Source organism: Lepisosteus platostomus, chromosome 13 (assembly GCF_059453375.1).
Source record: "Lepisosteus platostomus isolate fLepPlt1 chromosome 13, fLepPlt1.hap1, whole genome shotgun sequence".
Lineage (NCBI taxonomy): Eukaryota > Metazoa > Chordata > Actinopteri > Semionotiformes > Lepisosteidae > Lepisosteus > Lepisosteus platostomus.
Genome location: NC_142623.1, coordinates 31,329,248 through 31,349,713, shown reverse-complemented (window position 1 = coordinate 31,349,713; position 20,466 = coordinate 31,329,248). Strand labels below are relative to the sequence as shown.

Here is a 20,466-nt window from a genome sequence, read left to right as displayed (position 1 = left end):
GCCTATCCCAGGAAGCAACAGGCACAAGGCAGGTTACACCCTGGATGAGAAACCTGGCACATATAGACACAGACACGCGCACACACACACTCCCACCAGGGATAATTTTCCCAGAAGCCAGTTTACCTTACTGGTATGTCTTTGGACTGTGGGGCTAAACTGGAGCACTTGGAGAAAACCCTTGTGAACACAGGAAGAACATGCAGACTCCACCTAGAAAGGACCCCAGGTCCAGAATTTAGCCCAGGGTCCCAGCTCTGCAAGTCAGCAATGCTCACCATGCTGCCCTGCGAGAGAAATCCCAAAGTTAAATTTGTTTTCCTTTTTTCTGCAAGTCCCAAGGACTGCAGACAGGCACACTGACTTGCATTCACACCTGCAACTTTAAAAAAGACAGCCCTAATTGCACTTGAATCGTAGAGCAGCCATTGAAAAGCTTTTCTGAAAAAAAACATCAGTTTACAAAAAATATGAGCTGCACATAGTTTACACTAAAGCTGCAAATATTCTTCTTTTTATTTTTGTTCCATTTAATTCATTTCAAGGGGATATATTTTATTTACATTGACATATTTCTGTATTAGGGCAATTTGGTCATGGGCAATAATATGTCAGCTTTTTTTGTTTGTGTGGTAGGACTTTATTATTAAAAAATCAAAACATTTGTCTTGTGCATATGCCTTGAACAGATGATTGATTTTCAAATAAAAATGCCGTGGACAGTCATCAGGTGACTTGAAGCCAGGGATCTTTGTGCAAAGTCTGTGAAACTCTTAAGTTACTTGTAACCCTTTTAAAAGGTTTTCCTTCTGCAATACCAGCGTTGCTTTTCCTTTTCAGGTTGAGGAAACACCAAGACTATTGAGAATCTTTTGAGTATTTTTAACACTGCCCTGGCAAATGTTTCAAATTTGTTTCAAACATTTTTTTCCCTGGATTTAGCATGAATATGGGGGCTTCTGGCTCTTGCATTCTCAGGATTGCTGTGCGTGAGGCTGACCTGGGTTTCTGGGTCCACAACCTTAACAAAATGTACATGTCAGCTCTTTGACCTTCTCCTAAGATGAGTATTTTATCGATCAGCCAGATGACTTCTCTCTTACCTGACCAGATTATGTTAAATCAAACTGTTGTTTCAGGACACTGCTCCTTGAGACTCTGAGCTAACTGCAGACAACATGAATAGGTCACAGTTCCTCGCTGCTCAAGAACAGATGGCTTCGAAATCAGTTATTCTCATGTGGTGTTCATCTTGGTACAAGGCAGACCTCTAGAATGTTTGTATTCCTGTAAAGATATTTTTGTTACTGAATTCACAATCGAGCTTCACAAAAACTTGTGTCAGTCATGGGATTGTGGAGTTAGTTACATCATATTCTGAAGTGCCACTGTATTATCGGACGTCATATTGTATATGCCTGTGTTTTTTTTTTTTTAAGCACGTTTTAAATTGCGGTGGAGAGGAGATCATCTTGCTGCTGTATAACTTTTTAAACACCCCCTGTTGATCGTGTATTCACTTTACGTTCTCTCAATATCAGAGAAATTCCACTGCAATTGGTGAACCCATCATTTGGAATTCGAAGCCATCTTGATATGCTAACAAGAGAGTGGATCAGGTCGCTTGGTCCGTGATTAATCTGGCTGCTGAGAGTTGCTGTGTGTATACAGTTGTGAGGAACACTGAAGGTGACCCAACACTTGTTGGCCAATTGGTCAGAGAAAGACGGACAAACAACAGGCCCTTCTTCTGTCTGTGGAAGAAAGGAAGTTGGGAAGCACAGTTGAAGATGGTGAATTAACTTTAAAATGTCTGGCAAAGTTTCATGTATAAGTGAAACATACTATAAACCTCCAGCAATTACAAGCACAGGACAACCTGGACCTTGAAATAATCAAAACTTGGCCTTTTGAAACTTTAGATCTGGAAAACACAAGGACACATGACTGTGGTGATCCAAACTCAAACAACACCAGCTCAGCCTTTCCTTTTGCCCTGTAATCTTCCTCCTCCTGCCATCCAAAAGGGGAGAATTTCTCCTCCATTTTCTGTACTTGTTTAGACAGCTGTTTGTTCCACTACATGAGACTCCGACAATGTATATAATGCTAGTCTCTTGCACATTTAAAGAAGAGTTTCTATAAGGTAAAGAGTTCACTTAGGTTTTTAGAACACAGTTCCTAATTAAGCACTGTTATTAGTCCATTACGTAACTGGGCATGAATGATAGATAATAGCATAATTTAAAACTGGTAATAATAAGGGCCTTTGAGAATGTCAGTAGTGTCAGCAACAATAAAACTTGCTAATGATTTTTTAAAAAAATATTAGTAACAGCAAAGCACTTTCAGTTTCACCCAAATGAAAATATTCCCTAATAAAAATAAATGTAGCCATATATGGTTATTTCTCTATGATCAATGATGTCTGTTGCTTTGATAACCGTTTCAAAACTTCACAACAAAATCGGAGCCACTCGCTTTATGCGAAACGAATGTAACTACTGAACCGCTGCATGATTTTGAGGTTGTGCGGGTAATTAAATATTTAGAACGGCAGAGATTAAGCGATGGGTTAAAGAGACTGCATTAGTCTTCTTAGGCTTCTTAATGGATTATCATGGGGATAAGTCTCACAGAGATGTGCTTGAGGGCTATTCGGTTTTTGTAGTTCAAAGTCTGGGCCTTGGTCCTTTAAAGTATTATCTGAAATTGCTTTGCGTTTTACAGTGCTAGAAGTCCAGTCAGGGAGGTGATTTCAGCTGGTAGATCTGAGCTTTGCTGTGTATTTTCAGGTCCAGTTTTTTCTTCTCCAGGGCATTTCTTCATGTGCTGGTCTCCTCTCAGTAAGGGACAAAGTGAATCCAAGGTCAAGCCGTTCTGTTTCAGGACCAATCTGAAATGACATGTCAGAATAACCGAATGATACCTGTGAATAGCACAGTGATCTATCAAAGGACATTCACAATGCATCCCTTATTTTAAGTCATGTTTTTCATATTGTTGGCACTAAACCAAGAAGCTTTTATTTATTCCCTGACCAAAATGTGCCTTTCTGGTGGTTTAAGCTAAATTTCTTTGTGTTGTTTTTTTTTTTAACTTTGTTTGCCGTGGACTTGAGGTTTTGGAGTCATCTGTTGGACTGCAGCTTTTACTGAAATAAATGATTCTAGGACCTTTTTGATGTTTATACTTATTTTTTTTTCTAGTTAGACTTTGTGCGCTTGTGTCTTTTTTTGTAATCTTTAAGAAAATGTCCAAAAATTAAATAAAACTTTATAAGTGCTTATTTTAAGACTTGAATGACTTATTTAAATGTAAAGAGTCTTCACAGAGGTGGCAGTGTAAGTGTTATTTGCTTTCATTTATGTAGGCTTGGCCCTTTCTTTCTCCATTCTTTGTTGCTAGATGCATTTTCTGTTTGTGTAGCTTCAAGGGGTCTAAATGAAGCTTAGTCCAGATTGCATTTGGGCCTGAGTCTCTTCCAGAAGGTGACATCACCACTCTGGAACCTGGATAGCATTGAATTCTCCTGCAGCAGGAGGCCTGGCCCTTTGGCGTAGCAGAATTCACATGATTGAATTCAGCAATGATTGAACACTGGGGGGTGGGGCTTAGTTTCATGAATACCATTGACTGACACCTATCAGTTGCTGAAGCTTTTGTGACAGAGAGAGGAGTTTAGTGGGGGGCTCATCTGGCACTGACCCTGTGCCAGAAGGTGAGTGGATTTGTGATTGTGCCATTAGAGCTGTATAATGCTGAAAACTTAATTGGCATGAGTCCTGGCCCTTTGGTGTAGTGGGCAGAAGTGCTCTGTGGCTCCAACACAGGGGGAGCACCTCTGAGACTACATGATTGAATCCCAGAGTTGAGGGGGGTGGGGGCAGAGTTGCACCTGACACACTTAGATGTGGATTATATTAAAATTTCAACACACCAAAATGCAAGACACTCTTTTTCAGCAGGAAGTCTCCATGTGCAAGGATATTGAGAGATTTTACAACTGCCCAGATTGTCCATGAACCAGACCCTGAGAACTGGATTTTTCCATTAAAAACTGAATAATTAGGCTGATTTAGTATTAATAATATTTTATTGTTGTTATCAACCTTTTTTAAGATGATACTTTAATCTGAAGGCAACTTGCATTCAGTGTAAAAGATGAATACTCCAAAACTACATTGATAGTTTCCAAAGCACTTGATAGGAAGTAGTTATTCGTGTGTACTGCGCTGGGTCTAGTTCTTTCCCCATAACTCAGAAAACATAACAAAATATTTAAAGAAAAAAAGAAATTAATTATGTGGAAAAGTGATCATTTAAGAAAATTCCGGAGACAGGAGAGGGTCTGTGGATTAAAGGTTACCGAGACCAAGTTCAAAACATCCCAGACTTCAAAGTTCAGGGAGAGGAAAGCAGAAGTGTTTATTCTAAAGGTCATGGAGGCCTTGTTTGGAGAAATCAAAGTCCCCCCCCACACACACACACAGATTGAAGCACAAAATATACCTTCTGGGGATTTCCTGCAAAACACAGCTGTCAGGACCTGTAACAGCCAAATGAGGAACTAGAACTCATTTTAAAAATATACCAAGCACTTGGAGAGATTCTCAGCTGTCAAGGAAAAGGGAAATTGAAGAGGTAGTAAAATTGGGCTATAAATAGTTCTTCACGGATTAGCTTTTCCAGGCACATTGGGGACATTATGTGAGCAAAAACTGCTCTCCTCGGTACCCGCCAGACCAGTTCCTTAACTTCCACAGAGACGAATCCTTCAGGCAGGAGCAGGGAGGCTCGATTTATTGCTGAGGAAACCCCAAAGCTGCAGGTAATTCCCACAGTGCGAGGGGGAGGTGGAGTTCCAGTCAGGGTAATTATTAGAATCCATCTTTTTTGCCCACTTGGACATACAGCTCCTGTAAGTCCAAAAATAAGTAGAACATGCTTGGTTTATGCACCACGAAAAACAACAACCACCTGGGCAGTGCATCAGAGTGTGCCATTGACTGCTGTCCTGACTCTTTGCCATGTGAGGTCGGAGCTTATTATCTTAGTCAGTCTGCCTCTTTCAACCAAATAGAGCCCTAGAACGATGTAAATTCTAAAAATATTGGCCATCTGTGAATATTTTGTACCTTATGTATGATATACAATAACATGCAAAGTCGTAATAGATCCCAGAGTTGTTCATACTAGTGTCCTGGCTGAACCCCACTCTGGTCTTGTACAGTTTCACTCTCCTCCCCTGATCTGTGTGTCGTTGGGCTGCAGGAGGACTGAACCCCACTCTGGTCTTGTACAGTTTCTCTCTCCTCCCCTGATCTGTGTGTCATGGGGCTGCAGGAGGACTGAACCCCACTCTGGTCTTGTACAGTTTCTCTCTCCTCCCCTGATCTGTGTGTCATGGGGCTGCAGGTGCAGAATGGTGCTGCATTTCATGGGAGGGTGAAGTAAGTCCCCTATTGTAAGTAAAGCACAATATTAATGCAAGGAATGAATTAACCTAAAGTCCTTTATATATGCACAGTATGTAGATCTATATTTATGACTGTTCAAGATATGTCATGTTCGAGGGAGGGTACAAATATTAGTATTTATTCATGTAAATCTCTGGCTTGACTGAAGGGAGTGGTGCTGCCTGCTGTCTGTGCCAGGAGAGGCCTCTGGCTGCTATCTCATTCTGGGCTGGTGCTGGGGTCCTGGGGCTGGATCTTCAGGGTCCTCAGCGTTCTCCTCATCTCCTTCAGCTTCCTCCTCTCCTTCTCACGCGTCTCCTCCTGCATGTCGATGCACGCCATGGCAAACATCTTGAACTCCTTGTAGTTCAGGTTCTGGGACGAGAAGATGGAATATGGTTTTCTCTCTTTGGTTTTCTGCCAGTATTTTCCCCCCCATCTCCCTGTCACTGGGCTGCCATTTGCCTTTTACTTGTCCCGGGATCTCCTCAGTCAAAGCCAGCACCCTGTCCCATTAAAGAAAACAGATGATAGAGAGTGTTTAACAGCATCTACTACTTCCACACCTACAGGGTTTGACAGTTTAACCCAGGGGTCCCCCAGTCCTGGTCCTGCAGGATCAGTGTGTCTACAGCAGGGGTCCCCCGACCAGGAGGGTCAGGGTGTCTGCAGCAGGGGCCCCCAGTCCTGGAGGGTCAGAGTGTCTGCAGCAGGGGTCCCCAGTCCTGGTCCTGGAGGATCAGTGTGTCTGCAGCAGGGGTCCCCCGACCAGGAGAATCGGGGTGTCTGCAGCAGGGGTCCCCAGTCCTGGAGGGTCAGGGTGTCTGCAGCAGGAGTCCCCAGTCCTGGTCCCTCTTGATATTATTAACCTAGGTTTGCACTTTTGATTTTAATCCCGAAGGATCCCAGCATGTTCCTCCACCACTGACGTGCAGCACCCACCTGGTTGACATCTGGCAGACATTCTAAGCCAGAAAGAAGGGGAGAATTTAACAGTGGGGGTGTCTCTCCTGATGGTCTGCAACTTGAATCTAAAAGTCATGACCAGTCAGAACCGATTTTCAACTTCGCTGGTTAGAACTGTTGATATATGTCTCACTTTGAGCAAAGTGTTAAGGGTCAGGTGTGAGGAACAACTTGACTTTTAACCTACCTCATGACACCCTGATTATAAGTCAGGCTTTATAGGCATGTGACTTTCCATCTCATGCAGTGTGAATATGTCAGCATCTACAGCTTTCATCAAATTTGCAGCAGGAAGGAACTCTGTGGTTAAGTTTGTGATCTGGGCCCCAGATGTGACATGAATCAGCAGATCATGAAAAGCTGCCATCAGATGGCATTTCTGCACGTCAGGTTGTGAACTTTCATGCTCTATCTTTCTCCATTGCTGAGTGAATCTGGAGTCAGGAGAGGAACAGTGACACTGTAAAAGAGCTGCGCAGACATAGCAGACAAGTCTAGCTGCTGGCAGGTGGAAGTGTGAACACAAATTTCCCCTTTTTTGAAAAAAGGGAAAAATCGGATCTTTCTCTTTAATTAACCGAGATGGCAAACTTGAGCAGACACTTTAACCTACTCTGTTATATTGACTCAACACATTCGTGGAAGAGCAATTAGTCAACCCACTCTTGTGTGAGCTGCAGAGGACTAAAGCACTAATCATTCTTCTGGAATCATTTTTCATGAAAAGCAGCACTGTCACACAGACAAAAGAGGACACTGCCTGAAAAACGCAGTACTGTAGCTAGTAATAATAGAGGGCTAATCCAAGAGAGTTTGGGATTGCTAAAAACGAAAGGCACAATTTTATATGTAGATTCAACAGTGATTTATCTTTTATTTCAGCCACAGTGCATTCTGATAACATCCCTGAAACTATCCTGTGTTGCATTTTTGTCTCTTTAATAACACTGCTAACGTGCACCACCTTGTCAAAGACAATGCTCCAGATTTTTCTGCTATTGAGAGATCAGCTGAACCTCACCTTAATCATACAAATCATCCCAGGAAGAGGCTATGTGCATACATACCTGTGCATACCAGTCCTACTTTGTGGAGTGATGAAGCCCCTCATTCCTCAGGAGCAGCAATCTGATTTGATTTTTTTTTCCGCTCGCTTTCGATCATCGGCAGCTCGAGACCACATCTCAAGCTCGATTCGGGAGTTCGGAGCTCGGGTTTAACGAGACGGTACTGCGAAAGAGTGCTGGCCCCCCGCCGCCGTGCTAAGAGGCCCCAGAACCCCCGCTCCAACCCCCCCCCCGGCCCTACCTCGTCCCCGGAGACGTCGAAGTCGTAGAAGATCCGGTTGAGGGCGTGGCCCCCGAGGTTGAAGAGGAAGCCCGAGGCCTGGAACTCGCCGGGGCTGATGGTGCGCCCCCCGTCCATGTCGATGAGCTCAAACACGGGCCGGGAGTGCCGCGAGATGAACTGCTTCTCCACGTGGTTCTGGGGCCGCGGGGCACCAGCCAGGCCGGGGGAGAAGAGCAGCAGACGGGACAGATGCAACATGAACACGCAAGGCAACGACGCACAACATCCACACGTTTCCTCTCTGGGGTTTTACAAATGGAGGCATGACACCTCTGATCCTCTAACGATCAAGCTATCGCCATCCAAAACTGCCCCTAAAATCAGCAATTTATCAAAGCCTGCAGCTTACAGATTCATGTGTTTTGTTGGTCTTTTGACTGTTTTCTCTTGATCTTTGTTTCGCACATTTGAGCTCATGCCCGTCTTAGTAACGGATGGGTTTAGACATTTTGTAACCAACGGCTTAGTGCTGCACTCAAAGTACTATGGCAACAGTTAAGGGACTGTGATTAGACAGCAGTTTGCTTGATGCAGAAGATATGATTTGTTTTGTGCTGCAGTGAGTTCCTCTTTTGTGTGTGTGTGTGTGCTTCCTTTAAAAGCTTTTAGTTTTGCATTTGAATTGTGATGCGCTAAACAGGTACTTTTTTCAAGGAAGTCATTAAGAGAGTCAACAGCCTGAGGGGTTAGAGATACCCATTCCTCACTGAATCAAAGAGGTTTAAATCTCTCCTCAAATTAGTTCCCCATTACTTAGAAAGGTGACCCAGGAAACCCACTGGATTGGAATTCCCAGGATAATCCTTTAAATCCTTTCAGCCATTTTTTCCAAAAGGTGGCCTGTGTACCTCATTGGACAGAAGGATACAGACGAGCAAGTAGAACTCTTCGAAACCAATCTCTCCAGAGGCGTTCCAGTCAAGCATGTCGAATATCAGCATGATGTCCTTCTTTCTCAGATCGGTCACATGTCTGAGAAAGTGGTAAAACTGGACATCTGCGAGGGGAGAAGAAGGGGAGACAGTAAGAAGTGCACGAGAACCCTGACAGTCTTGTCTTGAAGTTATGCCATTGTAATCCTAGCACTCTGCGGTCTCGCATTGCTCTTCTGCAACAACATTTAAGGATTGGTTCCCCAGGAACAGAAAAAACGTTGGCTGGGGGACTTTAGGGGTTTCCCCTCAACTACTAACATAGGTTTTCTTGTGTTTTTCACAAGGTTTTTCACCACATAATCACACCTCCCCCTCCCCCTCAGCGGTTGGTTTACACACGTCAGCATAACACTGTCCCCACAACGTCTCCACACCCATTGTCTTTCTTCAGATTTGTCCAGGGAAAAACAGCATTCAGCTGTAAATAAAAAAAGTCAACCTCTCTTGCTTCTGTCAGCTCAGATAAATGTATGGCTGAAAAAACACAGGGATTGAATCTCTCAAGTGCCAATATTTTACTCCTGAATGTCCTTAGAGTATGAAGATCCATCATCTACAGTCCTTCTGCTGATCTATTGTTTGTTACTTCCTGGAGTTTCTATTGCTGCAGTCTGACCAAAATTAAGAAGAAAACATAGGTGGGTCACACAGATTGACTGTTCTGGGTTGGTATGGTGACCCTCTGCTTTCCAGGACATCACCGAAACAAAAGGGTGATCATTTCATTCTCTGCGCAATTTATCGCACAGATAGGCTGCCTTCAAACATGCTGATAGCACCTTGGTAATCTTCATTAGTCACACTGGGGCATGGCTATGTCTTTCACTGTTCCTGTATTAATTACTGTCTTCTTTTTAAATGGCCATTTATGCAGATTCTTAATCAACTCATTCTTAAAAAAAACAGAAACTGAACACCTGGCATCATTTAGCAAATGACCTGTGCTCAGTGTTTTATTATCCCGTAGAACAAGACTCCTCAATTTCTAAAACTGTTTACTATTTAAAATGCAAATCGCACTATGGTGAATGGTGTGTGCCAGTGGGCAGCTAAAGAAAATCATGCACAGTTGCATTTGCATTCATCATTAGTATTTTACTCTGTTAATACAATTTCTAACACCATTTGCCATTTTTAAGCCTCTGTCTTACTAAGGAAGGAAAGCTACCAACTAAACTTCTTTATGTACAACAGCAACACTTTTTCAATCTTTTGCATTGCACACTGAAGTCCGAGCTCCTCTAGTACCTTTTAATAACGCTCTCTCTGACTCATTCAGCAGTCAAAAGCAGTCCCAAAACACATTGACGGAAAACGTCAAGATTCTCAGTACCGTTCAGAGTGTTCTTGTTGTGGACATCCAGGAGCCGAAAATACTCCACCAATATCTTGGTATTTCTTAATGATAACAGACAATACGTCGTGTCCAAGTTCAGATAGTGAAGAACCACTCCAGCTTTCAGCTTCATCTTGATCTTCCAAATGATAGCACAGGACGTCCAACACACGGCTCTAATGTCTGCAGTGACATCATAATGGAATCAGTCTGTCTCAGAATGTTGGTGTCACCTGATGTCACTTAGTTCCCTGCAAAAACATTGTTGTCCCCAACACGGTTGTGATGATCAAATTCAATACAGCGTGTTGGGATAGATTTTTTCATTATTAACATCCATTCAATGACACTGCATTACAAGACAGAGATGTGATAGTTACCACTGCTGCCTCATATTTCTTGGGTGCTGGGTTTGATTTCGGGCTGGTGACTCTTCTAGGTGGAGTCTGCATGTTCCAATTTCTTCTCACTTTCCAAAGAGGTTTTGTTTAGGTTTGATGCGCTGTTCGAAATTGGGGCTGTGAGAGAATCTTTCCTGTGTCGTGTCCTTTGGTGACAGGCTGCTTGGGGTGTCACGACTCTCGCCAGAAAAAAATTGATGGCTGGGGGTAGAGGCAGTCTAAGCACATAAGGGGTTTCAGAAAGTGAAGAGACGGGGTGAGGATGCATTGATATCCACGTCCAGTAGAGGGCAGCAGCAATGTGGCCGATCCGCTCAATGTATTTACACCTGCGAAGCTCTTTTTAATGTGGCTTAGGTAGAAGTGTAAATGTTGGGTTTTTTTTTTTTAACGAACGAGGCACTGTTTTAAAAGATTCTACAGAAGTCGTCATGAAACACTTTTTTGAAGTGGAAAAGCCTGCTTCGCTTGACCGGAAGTGAAAATGAGCTCTTCTCTAATTATGTTCCTCTTGAAGTCAAATGAACTTCTAATTGAACTCAAACGAAGTAGAAGACTTACGTTAGTGTTTATACGCATTGCATTTTAAACGTCTCACGGTGGAGGAAAAGTCCTTTCTATCCTATCAAACGTCATTTGAACAGTCTTTTATTAGGATGGGTCTGGTAATTGGCACAGCGTGGTAAATACCACACACATCCTGTGGCGATTCTCCTCTTAGCAGAGGTACAGAAGAAGGTTTGCTCTGTAGGGAGTTGCCAGATTGATTTACTTTCATTCTGATACCGGCTCTGGGTGCTGTATTTTATCTCTGAAGGGGACCGACTGGCTCAGGAACAAAATGATTTTTGTCCCTTAAGTTAAATATGAAAGAGTAAAATATTTGCTGTTATTTTTGTTGATGGTAATGTGCCGTTGCTCAAAACAGTGAGTTTATTGTGCCGATAGAATGGTTAGCGTGCCTTGTCAGGCGTTAACGTTGAGCTGGTACAGTAACATCGGCGACTGGACTTCACCCGCTGTCTCAGTAGGCAGGAGATAGCGAAAGGAAAAGGGAAAAACAGGTTACTGTCAGGTGTCGAATATTTCAGCCTGCTGTCCACAGGGATCGGTTCTTTTTTCATACACTCATATGGAAAAATAAAGACCCCAAAATGACTGTTGTCTTATAGCTTACAGAACTTCTAAAGCAATGGGATACTGATTAAAAACCACAACTATGAGAAAAATAACTTTTTCAGAGATAGTTCACATACCCAGGCAGATAAACTCCGAAGGCTACGATGATGATGATGATGATGGTGGTGATTAGTATTAAAAGGTTCAAACTAAAATGACTATCTTTTTAAAATTATACTGTATCTAACATTTCTCAGTTATACTGTACATCTATCCATTTCCCAACCACTTAGGAAACAAGATCAGGGTTGTAGGGGAGCCGGAGCCTATCCTGGCAAGCAAGCAGTAAAAAGCAGGGTACACCCTGGACAGGAAGAATGAACACAGACCTGCACTCCAGGGCCAGTCTTCCCAGAGGCTATGTAACCTACCAGTAGGTCTCTGGACTGTGGGAGGAAACCAGTCCATATGAACATAGGCAGAACATACAAACTCCACACAGACAGCACCCCAGTTCCAGAAATGAACCAAGGGTCCAAGAGAGGAAAAGCAGCAATGCTAATTATTGTGCCCCAAGACAATCTATTGTCTTAATTACAAAGAGAAAATGAATGGAATGGAATGTGAATATTGATTAGCTGCATGTATACACACCCAAAGTAGGCTGGGCAAACGATTTTTAAATTTTTTTTAAAAGAAATAAAAAATGAGATATAATGATGTGTTCCTGCTTAACTTAGACATTGCACGACTTTAAAACCTATAAAAATGGGTTACGAGAGTTAAAAACCACTTTTTATGCGCGAAAAATGGGTGATTTTTCTTCCTCGTGATCAGCTCAGAATCTCTGTGTACGCTGTAAGGTTTTTACTTCTTAATTAAACGTTTAAAATACACGAATTTCATAAAGACAACACACGTTTCGAAGAGAAAAAATCCCATTCTTTTCTCTTCCTGTTGTGTGAAACTCATCAGCAGGTCTTTTTTTCCCAATCAGAGGCTCTGAAAATAGCGTACCGCCCACTGCGCTCCGTCAGAGAGGGGCGCGGCACCGAGAGAGGGAGGAGGCGCGGAGCGCAGCAGCACAGAACGAACGTTCTACTGCCTGGAGCGCTTATGGCAGCGATCGCGTCTGCATTTATAACTTAGTTTTTAAAATTAATCAAGCAATATGAAGCATCTCTTTTTACTTTTAAGTCACTTAATTATCATTAAGCACAGCTTTCTCACCACCTAGACTACTTTTTGATACCATCCTTAGACAAAGCAGAAACTTCTTGTTCTGTCTAATGACATTACAAGTGGAAAGATTACAGAATTTAATCGTCTTTAAATTTGTTACGTTATACATTTTAGAAACGTTTCATCCATACAAACACCACAAAACTATTCTCGATTGTATTTCTGAATGGTATGTTATCACTTAGTTCACTGTTTTAATTACACCTAATTAAGAAAGTTAGGTGTTAGCATAAACTATTAGCAATCAATATTAAATTTAGCACTGTAATAAGTTGTTGCACTTTCCCCCGCATCTTGTAAAAATATATTTTCATTGTTCAAATATTATTATTATTGTTCAAATATACATTAAATCTGACTAATTAAATATAATTCAAAATATTTTGCTAACAATGTTAACTGTTTATAAATAATAAATTGTATTAACTAAAGAGTAGGATGGCACAGTTGTTAGTATGCTTTTTGTTTTGTTTCTTTTTCATAAATACAACAGTAGTACCTGATGTCTCAGCGCCTTTCAAAATTAAATTATGCATGCAAACCTGTGAACTAGAAAGATAACTAAGATATCCATCCATTTATAATGGTGGCAAAGTGGTTAGCATTGCTATCTTGGAGCACTGGGGTCCTAGATTCAATTCCTGCCATCCTGTGTGTGTGGGGTTTGCATGTTCTCTCTGGGTTACATGGTTTTTCTCCATATGTGTGATATGACTCCCTCTCGCACTCCAAAACATACTGGTAAGTTAATTGGTTTATGGGAAAACTGGCCCTGGTGTGTGTGTGTTTGTGTCTGTCTGTCCTTACTATCCCGTTGCTTACTGGGATAGGCTCCTAATCCTCTGTACTGGATAAAGAGATTAGAAATGGATGGAAGTAAAGGCACTGTGTGGATTGAACTATACTCAGTGTTAGAAACCCACTATGAAATGGCAGCATCTCACTGAGAATAAAATATTTTATAGTGCTGGCTTAAGTAAACAGCCTTTCCACCTCTCTTGCACATCAGTATCCATACCTAGTTATTTAAACAAATTGCCTCTAATTATAAACATCTTAATATGCTGGCTCTGTGGATCCGCATCAGCGATGTTTGCCCATTCCTTCAATTCATGTGCATCCAACACACAGTTCAATGCTAGCAACTACACAAAATCTAAAATACAATCCTCATTTCAGTATCTATGTAAACATACAGTCTGTTAACTTCATCATCTTCATCAAAAGTATGCCTAACCCCATTAGGAAGTGTTCTTGTTATCAGTGTATTCCTCAGCTATCCCAAAATTATCTTCTTACCAACATCTCTAGTTTTTTATCCTGCAATAACTCAGCCAACACTTAAATCTCGAAAAGCTGCTTGTGTTCATTTCTTTAAATCACAATATCATGTGTAAATACTGTCCATATAATACTCTGCATTGTGGCATAATAGTTTATTTTAAAGGGAACTAGTGAAACTAAGAACTAGAGAAATCAAGAAAGGCTTTTTTTCTAGAATTAATAAATGCACATCCTGTTTACTGGGGAAATTAAATCCACACTGAGCAATCTTCAATATGTTCAGAATATGACAGCGAGAATCCTATCAGGGATGCATTACACCTGTTTTCAAGTCCTTGCATTGGTTACCTATCAGGTTTCGAGTCAACTTCAAAATCCTCATCCTCATTCAGTACCTACAGTATATGGCTTATTATCTGTCTACTCCCCACCTTTGTCCGTCTGACTCTGGTCTTCTAGCTGTCCTCAAGAACATCTACATTCTGTGGGTGACAGGGTCTTCTCTAGCTGCACCCCAGAGCTCTCAATTTGTATTCCCAGTGATATCAGTCACGTACCCTGAGTGCATTTAAATCTAACCTCAGAACCTTTCTTTTCAGAAGACTTAGTGTCTGTATCTGCTTCATTTTCTAATTTTGGTAGCACCTCTAACTGCTTGTCTTTCTTATATGTATTTACTTTGTAATCTGTGGTCCTTTTATCTGTTTTTACATCTACTGTATTGCTTTGAGATGCCACCTTTAATGTTGATATATCAAATAAAGTTTTTTATTATTGTTATAGAGAAACATGATCAGTTTTCCCTGGTCCAGATAAAAAGATCTAAAGCATACTAGTTTGTCACTCTTCTCATTCCCTTTGCTAAATAACTTTTCATACTAATCTGATCAATCTAACTGCCTGTTTTCTGTGCTTTCTCTATCCTGCTAGATTTGCAATTATTCTGAACATTTTCTTCTTGAAATAACTCATTTCTAAATACCTTTTTTCACTGTTAACATCTTGCAGCAAAGCTGCGACAAAATATACACTTAGCACAGTTCATCCTGCTACCAACATTGAATAACAAAATCTTAAGATTTCTATATTTATGTCTTTATTTAGTGGTTTCATTAGTGACAAAGGCTAAACTTTCTTGGAAAAATGTATTTTATGTGTTGCAGAAAAAACTGACTTGCTTTAACAAAGTATGTTTACAAATCCTTTCACCTGGCAATCTACCTGAATGCCCAACTATCTGAGAAGCCCTCCATGAAACCATGGTTGCTATTAATTCATTTAGGGCTTATTGACAGAATTGCTGTTTTTTATGCATGCTAATTTTCTGATTCCTCACTCTGTTTCATGTTTATAGATAAGACTTTATTGATCGTGAAGGGAAATTGATGTACACGATGAACATGTTTGCATGTTCTTTTGTAACATACACCTTTTTGTGATTTTTTTTGTATATCTAAGCAAGTGTTCCTGCATCCCTCTTCTGCACTTTAGTCATGGCTTTTTTTCTGTTTGCTTATTTCAAAGCAACACCTGCTCCATTTCTAAAACTTTTTACTCATGTGCATTTTTGTATTTTTTACACCTCTAGCACTTTAACATCGTGAATTTTCATTTGCCTTAATTTGTAGAATGAACTTGAGTTTTAGCCTAAAGAAGTTTTCATTATCTTTTGTTTCTTGTCCTACAACTGTTATTATTGATCACCGAATTATTGTTCTTAACATGACTTCATTCAGCCTTTCCTGAACGTCTATGACAGGCAGAGAGAGTGCTGTTTCTGGTGCGATCTTTTGCAGCTGACATTTCACTGTTTTAAACGAACAAGAAATTAGATTGCTCATAGATCACTTATCCTATATAAACACAGCGTAATTGCCCTCCGAAAATCCTCTTTTTCTTGTTCGTTTTAGAGACCTTGATCGAAACTGATTTTAGATGTCAGAAAGGATTTCTTTTCTCTGTATTTCCTACATTGCTTTGTCGAGATTTTAACTTTATATCTAGGCTCAGATTTCAACTATAAATCGTACAGTAATTAATAGCAGTAAATACTGATGTTTTGCGCCCTCTTACCACAAAAATATATATGTTTTGTAGCTGGGATGAACTTTATTTCATACGCGTAGCTACTGCGATTCGGACACGGACGGTTAAACATGGCGGCAAATCAGACACCCAGAGAGGGGGGGGGGGGGCGTTTTCTCGCCTCCATAACTAAAATGCCAAATAGGAGTGGCTTAAGCGACATACACAGTCGTGTAACTGACAGTTTGAGGTAGCCTATCGTGTAAATTTCGCTTTGTTGCTGATAGGTTAAGCTTTCGAAACTCTGCCCCAAAGTCATGTGACTGATTTTTCGCCCTGTTTCGTTGGTTAAACGCAATGATCACAAGCACCACCATGGTAACTGGGATGTGTAGTTTTTAATTCCGTTTGAATTATAATTGTACGTACTGTCTTCGTATTTGGCCAGGGCTTTAAAGAGAGGGCGCGCCAAAAATTTTCGGTGCCGTCGTCTCCGCTTTAAAGGTACCCCCGTCGCGGAAGAATTCGATCTCGGGACGTTTGCCCAGCGTACCCAAAGTTATCAGGCATAGACAGCTGTTTCACACTTTAGGGTTAATCCGAGTGAGATACATACAGGACATTCACCAACAGACCAGACCAGTGACAAGAGCAGATACTGTAAGTGTGCCTCACACAGAACATTGTGAAATGGCTACCTGTCTGCCAGACATATCCAATTATCGATGAGTAACCTTCACAACACATTCAGATTCCGAATTGTAGTCAAATACAGTCATAACGTAATGTTGGCCAAGAGCTGCTTTCACATAAATCAATTCTTATTTTTAAGAAATGGGCCTAAGGGTTTATTTAGAATGAGGTTCCACGAATATATACGATTAATAGCAAGAACCACAACTGAGCCCCATTTATAATCTGAGGCAGATTAGTAAAGTAAATTCAACACAGGAAAGCGAAAAGTCACCCACTGCCACATCGCGCCATATTCCTGACATGATCAGTTTAAAACCTCCAAAGGAAAGGATAAGAAACCCCCTAAAGGAAACCTGCACATTAAAAAGTAAAACGTTTCTGGTATCGTATCTGTCCATCCTGTCAACTGCATGACCCAATCAGAAACCACAAAACTCAAGCCTCATACAGAACATAATATACTCATTCCGCAAAATAACCCACACTTACACAGAGGATGAAGTGAGAGAGATATGAAAACTATACTGGAGTGATAGACTAATAGATTGTTAGTCTACAACCTTAAATTTGTACCAAAGATTATAAATTATTTGTACTGTTAATTTGTTACTTTGTACCTGAATTATGTACTATTTGGAAGTGTAAAGCTAGTTCTCTTTTAACTATCCTTCCTTAATGAAGCTGTTTTTTTTCTGTGATCAATATTTAACTGCTTATTTCCAGTTGAGTGTTAATGGTATACACCGGATTTCCAGCCAAATCCAGTACCTGGATGGGAGACCTCCTGGGAAAGCTAAGGTTGCTGCTGAAAGAGGTGTTAGTGGGGCCAGTACGGAGCGCTCACCCTGCAGTCTCTGTGGGTCCTAACGCCCCAGTAGTGACGGGGACACTGTACTGTAAAAAGGCGCTGTCCTTCGGATGAGACATAAACCTGAGGTCCTGATTCTCTGTGGTCATTAAAAATCCCAGGGTGTTTCTTGAAAAGAGTAGGGGTGTAACCCCAGCATCCTGCCCAAATTTCCCATTAGTCTTAACCAATCATGGCCTCCTAATAATCCCCATTTCTGAACTGGCTTCATCACTCTGTTCTCCTCCCCACTGAGAGCTGGTGTGTGGGGAGTGTACTGCTGCACTATGGCTGCTGTCACATCATCCAGATGGGCTGACACACTGATACACTGGTGGTGGAGGGGATCCCCATTACCTGCAAATCACTGTGAGTGGAGTGTCCAGAAAAGTGCTATGTAAGTGTAAGGAATTATTATTATTATTATTATTATTATTATTATTATTATTATTATTATTATTATTATTATTATTATTATTATTATTAATATAGGGTTCTGGGATTAGAGCAGTGGATTCTAGAAGGCTGAACAAGCTCATCAGGAGAGCAAGCTCTGTCATTGGGTCTGACCTGGACCCCTTGGAGGTAGTGGCTGAGAGGAGAATGATGTCCAAACTAGAGGCCATCATGGACAACTTCTCCCATCCCCTCTATGACAGGCTTGCAGGAATGAAGAGCACGTTCAGCAATAGACTGATTCATCCACGGTGCGACAGGGAGCGCTACAGGAGGTCATTCTTGCCTTCTGCCATAAGACTGTACAACGCATCCACCTTGCGTCTGGGCAGAGGCAACATCGACAGTGACCTGTTTCTGGACTGAACGCAGCTACACATCTACTGCTACATTTGTTCTCTTTCTTTTTCTTTTCTTTTTCCTGTTTACAACCATTTTTTGTGCAATATATGCCAGGGACCTGTGCAATACATTTATATTTATATCTATATTTACATCTATATTTATATTCATATGTGTGATACGATTTTTCTGCGTACTGTTCTGTTCTAGTCTGTTCTTTGTGTGTCCGGACTGTGAGTAACTCTTGTATTGTATTGTATGTATTGTACTATTATTATATAATTCGTTACACTGTGGCTGTGTTGTGTGTGTTAGGCTGCTGTTGAACTGCAATTTCCCTCACGGGATCAATAAAGTATCTATCTATCTATTTATTATTATTATTATTATTATTATTATTTTAAACCCTCTGAGAAGAATGTTTTTTAGGATCAACAACAGAACTGTCACCTGTACACAGTCAACTATTTTGACCCAGAGAGTGGTTTTACAATAGATGACTGCGATAGATCTATAAATCGAACAATAATCTTGGAAAAACAGAGAACTGAACAAGGAAAATCCAACATGTGCAATTTTCACAAAGCGAAATTTGCTTTGCTTTTTCTCAAAATTGCCCATCTGAGGCAGGATTGTCCACAACAGCATCATGCTTTCAGTGTGACTTGGCAGCACTTTTTGATTCTACATCTGGTGTTGTTCACTGTAACTATGGCTCACCTCAGAGAAAAAACATTTTTTGTAGGATATACAAAAGCATCACCAAACTACCCTGTTATACCCCCACCCCAGCCAAAGACACACGCAGTTCCAAGATATTTTCTATCCAAAATAAAACAAAAACTTCACCGTTCACTCTCTTCTTTCAGGCTGTGATTGACTTCCAATGGAGCATGTTCCCAAACAAGACCTCACTGGTTCTCTGGTGGAAACCACAGTATCATCTGCTTTTCACCTGATGACATTTACTCTCATCTTGTACCTACATCCTCTTCTCAAAAGTTTCAGCTCCAAGTTCCTCTCCAGACTGTCATCAAGTAAAAAAGCCAACGGGACATTTTTGAAAAGATGACACAACGATTACATCAGGTCATATGGTGCTGCCTTCTCTAGAGCTTGTCAACAAGCACTGTGACTTTGTTGAAATGGGAGTACCAGTAATCCTTCTGTCCACAGCCTAAATGCGTCTACACTTCCATCCCAGCTATTTTCTAACCACTTTATCAAAAACAGGGAGGCAGAAGGGAGCTCAATCCCATCCCAGCAAGCAACAGGCACAAGGCAGGATACACCCTGGAGGGGACGCCAGTCCATCACAGGGCAGACACATAGATACAAACACCCACACATTCACTCCAGGGACAAGTTTTCCAGCAGCCAATTAACCTGCCAGTATGTCCCCAGACTGGGGGAGGAAACTGGAGCAGTCAGACGAAACCCTGGTTTCTGCTTCAGCCACATGGTTGAGTAGCTTGTTCCACACTCCCACAGCCCTTAGCATAAAGACGTCCCTCCTGTTCTTGGTTTAAATTTAGAGGAGCTAATTGAGATGAGAATTTCATCCAACCTTTTCTTGAAAGGAGTTGGGGAATTGGCTTTAACGACATGGCTGGCTAGCTTGTTCCATACTCCCACAACCCTTTGCGTAAAGATAATCACATAGGGAAAAGCAAGTTTAATGTTAACAAAAAACATCTTTTTCTCCGGGTGGGGTGGATTTCTGTTATGTTCAGTGGACACTTGGCAGGTTTTTACACTCTCTAAATCTCAGATGGGCAAAGGCACTTCTGTAACTTACTCAGCACACTAAGCTATGCTCCATTCAACCCAGACTGAAAGGATTATGGAATGGTTTAGTCACAATTTTGCTTAGCCCCCTTGGGTGAGGGCTGACCTCCTAGCCAGGGGACAAGGAGGCTGGGACCCCCTGCAGAGTAAGGGGTGACCTGGGGGGAGGAGGAACCAGAGATGAGGTGGAGGTGAGGAGTAAAAAGATGAATATTAGGGA

General features: G+C 41.4%; 1 protein-coding gene across 1 annotated transcript; it reads right to left on the bottom strand.

The window, feature by feature from the left end:
- Positions 1-5,577: 5,577 nt before the first annotated feature.
- On the bottom strand, positions 5,578-10,202 carry LOC148650384 (EF-hand calcium-binding domain-containing protein 9-like). Its single transcript, XM_088604136.1, has 4 exons — positions 10,044-10,202; positions 8,624-8,772; positions 7,734-7,910; positions 5,578-5,834 (listed from the first exon to the last, which is right to left on the bottom strand). Exons 1-4 carry the CDS (start codon positions 10,177-10,179, stop codon positions 5,679-5,681), a joined length of 618 nt encoding a protein of 205 aa, XP_088460262.1. The 5' UTR covers positions 10,180-10,202; the 3' UTR covers positions 5,578-5,678.
- Positions 10,203-20,466: the final 10,264 nt, after the last annotated feature.

What these genes read in the sequence shown, in the direction of transcription:
- LOC148650384 (XM_088604136.1), bottom strand. Translation starts at nt 10,179, where the DNA reads ATGAAGCTGAAAGCTGGAGTGGTTCTTCACTATCTGAACTTGGACACG. An exon ending in CAACAAGAACACTCTGAACG is followed by an intron (nt 8,773 to 10,043) that starts GTACTGAGAATC and finishes CTCCCCTCGCAG; the next exon opens with ATGTCCAGTTTTACCACTTT. An exon ending in TCGACGTCTCCGGGGACGAG is followed by an intron (nt 5,835 to 7,733) that starts GTAGGGCCGGGG and finishes TTCTCGTCCCAG; the next exon opens with AACCTGAACTACAAGGAGTT.